The following is a 6,402-nucleotide window of genomic DNA, read 5'->3' as shown; positions in this document are numbered from 1 at the left end:
ACACACACACACACGCGAACAAAATCTCCGATCTCTCCAGGGTTATGCCCGAGGCCAAGAGAGAGTGCGTCAAGGACCTACATAAGACACAAAGCACGCATTCAAACCAGATCCACACACGGAGCCTAGAGTGCTTCCACCCATGCCTCAGTTTTCCAATATGTGACCTGTGGGCATCTGTCGCCTACCACACCCGCCCCTGACCGCTGACAGGCATCCCTCTGTTTGGTCCCTGTGAGACCTAGGGGTGCAGCCCCAGGCAGGATCAGAGCTGGGGACAGCCCAAACACAAGACAGGGAATATGAGCCAAGCACACGAAGAAGGAAGAGAAACAGGGCGCCCAGGCCCCCGCAGAACGAGCCGGGACATGCTGGGCGCTCCCAGGTAGGGCCTCACCCACGCTGGGTAACTCCTTGGAAAGAGAGAGAAGAGAGGGGATCTCAGTCCTCCTAGCAGCCACTCTACACCTACAGGAAATCAAGTGACCCAACTCTGACCTTGGGCTTCAGGCCAGAAAAAAAAAGGCGGGGGGGGGGGGGGGGGGGAGGGTGGGGAGAAGGGCCATGAGAATGTGAGAAAACAGGAAAGTGACCTTCTGGGTCCTGATGGAAGAGGGGGCTAGAAGCCCAGACTCCTGGGGTCCCTGTGGAGCAGGGGGCTGAGCATGAAATGCCCATGTCCCTTTTGAATTCTGGTTCCATATCCCCAACCCAGAGCCACGAAGGCCCGCCCTGAGATCTTACCTCAGCTATTTCTCACCCCAGGGTGAAGGTGGATACAGACCCGCCCCTCCTCAGTTCCCTATAAGGGCCGGGGACCCAGGACTGCAGGTTCACTCATCATGAGGGCTTCCATGAAACCGGGGACCTTCTTGCTGGCCTTCACTCTGCTCTGCACCCTCCTAGGTCTGGGTAAGTGAGAAGGGGTGTGGACCATGAGGACCGTGAGAGAGAGCACTCAGCACGGTCCTTGAGGGGGAAAGTGGACATGTCCTGGGAATGCAGAATCATGGTGAAGGCAGAGGCTAAAGGAAGAGAAAGCCTGGGGCCCCAAAGGAGAAGCTCATGTGGTCGACTCCCTGGGGGAGCTTGGGGGGGCTCCGAATCCTCTATCCCCCCCCCCCCCAGGCAGGGCCTTGAAATAAGACATATGAATCTAGGAAATTGGATGAGAGCATGATTAGAAATGGAAATCTAAAAAAAAAAAAAAAAAAAAAAAAAAAAACCATGGGAAGAAGGCATGGAGGACAGACTTCCTTTGTCCCTGGACTCTACAGAATTCAGACCCCCAGCCCCTCCTCCCTTAGATTCAGGAGTTCTAACAAGCCCCACCTTTCCCAGAACCCAGGTAGGTGTCTGGGCCCCGAGTTGTGTCTTCTTTTAGGACCAAGGAGTCCATGCCCTCAGCCCTCCTGGTCCTGACTCTCCCTTCTTGATCTGGGATGAAGACCCCAGCCTCGGGTTCCCCTGCCTGAGCTCCTGCCACCTCCAAGACCTACATCTGGTCTTGCGTCCAAGAAACAGCTGGACCTGAAGCTTCCCAAAGCCCATGGAAACCTTCGCCAGGATCCCTCCCTGTCCCCGAGCTTTCTCAGGAGTCCCTAGCATCCCAAGTCCCCAGCCTTATAATTAGGTAAACAGGCTCCCTGGTGGAGTCGCTTCCCGCCCGTGGAAGCAGCTTTGCTGGCATCACCACCGCGTCCCAGCCAGAGCAGTGGACATTTCCCTGGACAGCGGTCAGTGCCCCACCCATGAGCAATTAGAGAGACACCTGTCCCTCCTCCCTCAGGACTCCAAACCCGGTCCCCTGTGCCTCCATCTCCCTCTGGACTCTGAAGTCAAACCCGTGCTCCGCTGACCACACCCCTCATGACTACAGCCTGGCTCTCTACACCGCAGGGTGCCCACTGAGCTGTGAAGTGTGCAGGGGCTCCGGGCCCACGTGCAGCGGAAAAATGAAGGCTTGCGAGGCCGGCAAGGACGCATGCGTGGTCGTGGTGGGGGAGTCCTGCACAAGTATGACAGCCTGGCGTCCCACCCTGGGGAGGGGGTTGTGCCTTCAAGGGTAGAAGATAGCGCCACATCAGGGAGGGACCGTCACGGTCACGGTTCTGGTGGTGGGAGGTCAGGGAAGAGGGAAAGACTGTCTGGAGGTGGTGGGTGGAAAAAAGCGAAGTCAATGGGATGATGGGAGCCATTGTTGTCAGGGATTTCTGAAAAGGGGACTCTCCAAAATATTAGATGGTGGGTGGGGGGCAGATATAGAGACTTTCTTAGGCAGGAGGGGGTGAGGAAAGGAAAGGACACAGGGGAACAGAACTGGTGAGGGGTAAGTAATAGGCAGGAGGTAGAATGGAAGGGGAGGAGGAATCGAAGAGAAGAGGCTGGGGTGGGTCTGGAAGAATGTGATCAGGTTGACCGCTTTGGGTGAGAGGGAGGAACCGTCCAAAATACCAGGGGATGGCTGGGGTGGTGCGGGCTGGAAGGGACCATTCCTTTTTTTTCTTTCTTTTCCTCTTCTTCTTCTTCTTCTTCTTCTTCTTCTTCTTCTTCTTCTTCTTCTTTTAATGTCTATCTACCTTTGAGAGAGAAAGAGACAGAGCACGAGCAGGGGAGGGACAGAGAGAGAGGGAGACACAGAATCCGAAGCAGGCTCCAGGCTCTGAGCTGTCAGCACAGAGCCCGACAGGGGCTCGAACTCACCAACTGTGAAATCATGACCTGAGCTGAAGTGGGAAGCTTAACCGACTGAGCCACCCAGGCACCTGGGAAAGGGACCATTCCTGACGGGAGGAGGTGATAAGACACCAAGGTAGAGGAAGAGACATAAAAGGGACCGTGCCAGGCAGGAGAGGAAAGATAACCCTGAAGTATGGAGCAAATCGTCAGGAAGAAAGGTAGAGATAGAGAGCCGGAGGCAGATGGGTGACATGGGAGAAGGCATGACTTTAATGGAAGCGACCGTCCCAGACCTGAGGAAGGTTGGGGAGAAGGGGAGCGATGGAGTGTTGATTCAAAGCTGAGGAGAGGGGATGGGGCTGGGGCAGGAGATGAAGGCCGCCAGGAGGGTAGGAAGAAGCCCCCCCGACCGGTGTGGGGTGTGCGTGTAAGGAGGGTGAGACAGAGGGTGGTGGTGTTGGCAGGTGGGCCAAAGGACCCGAAGGGCTTGAAGAGACCACCCCAGGCATACACGAGGGAGATCAGACCCTGAGGTTGGAGGGAGAGGAAGGTGGGAAAAGCCCTTCGGGGGTGAAGAGGAAAATCCTTGGATTGGAATGGAAGAGACCACCACACGGTGGGGAGGGGGAAGGCCACGAAGACTGGAAGAGACCACTGCAGGCAAGGCTGGGGGTAGCCAGGGAGGGAGGCGAGAGACCACTTTAGAGGATATGGGTGTTGCAGGGTAGGGGTTGGGTGGCCTCCCAGGGTTTGTTGGAAGGGATTTGGAAGGTGGGAGGGAGGGCGAAGGTGAAGAGGCCTGGAAGAGACAGTTTCACACAAGCATGGGGGTAGCCAAAGACGCTTTGGGGCAGGGACCCTTGGAGGATGGCAGAATGGGGCTGGGCGGAAGGGCCCAAGTCAGGCTTGGCAGTGGGGAGCTGAAAGAGACCCTCCAGGCTGGGGGCTAGGATAATGGGGTGGCGGGGGGCCGGGGGGCGGGGGCGTCACCTAATAAACGACTCCAGACCGGATCCCAGGTAGCTAAAGGGGCATGGCTTTGGGGCGCCGGAGGAGACCACTCTAGGCAGTGGCGGGGGTTGAGAGAGACCCCGAGGCCGGGGTCCACGCCAGAGCGGGGTCAGCGGGCGCTGCCGGAGCCCTCCCTTCCTGTCCCGCGTCCTTCACAGAGGGCCGCCACGCGGTGAACACCTACAAGGCCTGCATGAAGTACAGCGACTGCTACTCGGGATTCGTGTCCACCACGATGGGCCCCAAAGACTACATGGTGTCCAACACGCGCTGCTGCCAGAGCGACGGCTGCAACCAGGGCTCGGTGCCCCGTAAGTGCCAGCCCCGCATCGGGAGTCGCTTCCAGCTCGCCCCAAGAGCCCGCGGTGTGTGCTCTGCCCCGCATGGGGGCAACTTGCTTGCTGCGACCCTATTTCCTTACGGCCAAATGCAGTGTCCGTCATCCATTGGCAACCCGTGTTCCCCAGGGGTGTTGTGAGGTGAGGGAAGGGTTGAGTCGTCCCCCTGCTTCTCACGCGCCACTCATCCCCAGCTCCCCAGAACAATCGTACGGAGAACGGCCTCCAGTGCCCGGCCTGCATCGCGCCCTTTCAGGAGACATGCCCTGGGACCCAGGCAGCCCGCTGCGTTGGCCAGGAAACCCACTGCGTCTACTTCGCTGGCAACGTGCAGGCCGGTGAGGGGAACCCGGATCTCTAGAGGGGGCGGGGGCCCCGGAACTGGAGGCCCATACTTCCAGGCTCTAGGGGAGATAGTGGCTCCAGGTTACTGGGTGAGGACAGGGGTGGGGGAGGGAGGACGGGGTCATGAGGAAGGAGGAGTTAGGGGCCGACTCCATTCTGAAACCCCCTTCCCAGGTCTCATCACCCCCAAATTTGCCACTCGGGGCTGTGCTACGGAGAGTGCCTGCTTCGCCAAGGCCGGGGCGCAGGTGCCTTCAGCCTCTTATCTGTACTTCCTCCGTCGAGCAGACTGCCTTCCAGCCCGCCAGGCCCCTAGCAGGGCGGAGTAAAGCGCTGAGGATTATGTGGCTTGAAGTCTCCCTTTGTCCTCAGTCTACACCTGCCCATGTGCCTATAAATTAAACAGGTTAACAAAGCAAGCCCGAGTTCTTGTGATGTGATGCATCTCAGGAAGCGAGGGTGCAGAAAGCAGGGGTCTTAACCCTTGCGAACCCTCTCTTTGCAAGGAAGGGAGAGAAGATCCCACCATTTATTACAGGATTCCTCCCCGCTGGGCCCCTGTGCAGTGTTCTCCGTGCTGTACCTCATTTCATAACCCCAACGACTGTGTGAACTTGATATTACTATCCCCATTTTACAGATGAACAAACTGAGGCACGGGTTGTGTGGCCATTTGTTTTGGGGCAAACCTCTAGGGAGGGTCAGACCCCAGAGTCCATGATCACCTCTCCTGATTAACCCTCTCCCTCTTTTTGCCCGTTTTCACATCTGCAAAACGTGGGTATTAATAGTAATAACCTCATTGGGTTGTTGCATCAAATGAAAGAAAAGCAAAAAAAGCACTTAGTGCAGTGCCTGGCACCTTTATGACAATGTCGGTTCTGGAAACGATACATCTGTAAATAATAATCATCGGAACAGCTGCCTCTTAATGAGTGCCCATTACCTGGAAGGTGCTAAGCATTGTCATCAATCAGTATGCTGCAGTAACACGCAAGTCCCTAATTTCAGTGGTTTAAAGCAACCAAGTTGTATTAGTCGACTAATGCTGGAGTAACGCTGCGTAACACACCATCCCCAAACCGAGCCATAAACAACAAGCATGCTTCTTGCTGAGGGTTTGTGGGTGGCTGGGGTAGCTCTGCTTCTGGCCGTGTATTAGCTGGTTTGGCTCCAGTTGGGGAGGATTCAAATTCTGGGATCAGTGGCTCCCTGGCTAACGCTCTGACAGCAGGCACAGGAGCACAGTAACCAAGTGCATTAAAAGCCCCTGCTGAGGTCAGGTGTGCTAACATTCCACTGATTGAAGGCAATCCTGTGGTCAAAGCCAACATCAACCAGGCAAGGAGGTGTACTACCCTTCCGGTGGGAGGGAGAAGAGTAGGATTTGTCGAACAAGTCCCCACTCACAAATAGTCGCTTCCCCCCGACCCTCCATGTCTAGCACCGTCCACGGGGTGTTCTGCTCGTGGTAATCATAGAGCATCCTCCAGCTCGAGCGTTGCTGATTTCTGTGCACTGGAAAAGTCTCACACGGGTGATTAAATGCCGTGACCCAGAAATGACTTGACACAACTCATGGGATGGAGCTAATCACATGGCCCCCAAGCCCCACGGGGGGCTAGGAAGTCGCTCCCCAGTGTGGACATATCTTGTAAAAGGCACGAAGCTGCCACGGCCCCCTAGCAGGTGTTTCTCATTTTCTCTTCATAAAGACTCCCTGTGATATAGGGACTGTTATTCTCGGCCCTGTTTTCAGAAGAATCTGAGGCTCAGACGCGGGATGTTACACGCAACTACAAAGTGGCAGAGCTTAAGATTTGATCACCGGGTCGTGTTGAGGGGGAGAAGGGACCACAGCACAGAGGGAACAGGCCCGCATCGGTAATCTTTGGCTGTATCTTTATACATCGAACCACTCCAAAACTTCGTTGCTTTGAACAATCGCCTTTTATTTAGCTCATGATTCCGCAATTTGGTCTGGGATCAGCTGGGTGGTTCTTCTGCTGGGTGCGGCTCCTGTCGGCTT

The 6,402-nt window shown here is 56.1% G+C and overlaps 1 protein-coding gene across 1 annotated transcript; it reads left to right on the top strand.

Moving 5' to 3' along the window:
* The first annotated feature begins 28 nt into the window (after nt 1-28).
* PINLYP (phospholipase A2 inhibitor and LY6/PLAUR domain containing) lies at nt 29-4,792 on the top strand. The gene is made up of 6 exons (XM_019434474.2): nt 29-385; nt 766-912; nt 1,900-2,016; nt 3,849-4,001; nt 4,223-4,366; nt 4,548-4,792. Exons 2-6 carry the CDS (start codon nt 843-845, stop codon nt 4,700-4,702), a joined length of 639 nt encoding a protein of 212 aa, XP_019290019.1. The 5' UTR covers nt 29-385; nt 766-842; the 3' UTR covers nt 4,703-4,792.
* The last annotated feature ends 1,610 nt before the right edge of the window (nt 4,793-6,402 follow it).

The sequence above is a fragment of the Panthera pardus genome, unplaced genomic scaffold (genome assembly GCF_024362965.1).
Source record: "Panthera pardus isolate Hobbes unplaced genomic scaffold, ASM2436296v1 HiC_scaffold_18, whole genome shotgun sequence".
In the NCBI taxonomy this organism is placed as follows: domain Eukaryota; kingdom Metazoa; phylum Chordata; class Mammalia; order Carnivora; family Felidae; genus Panthera; species Panthera pardus.
Note: the sequence above shows the minus strand (reverse complement) of the source record. Positions and strands in the feature narration are given on the sequence as shown.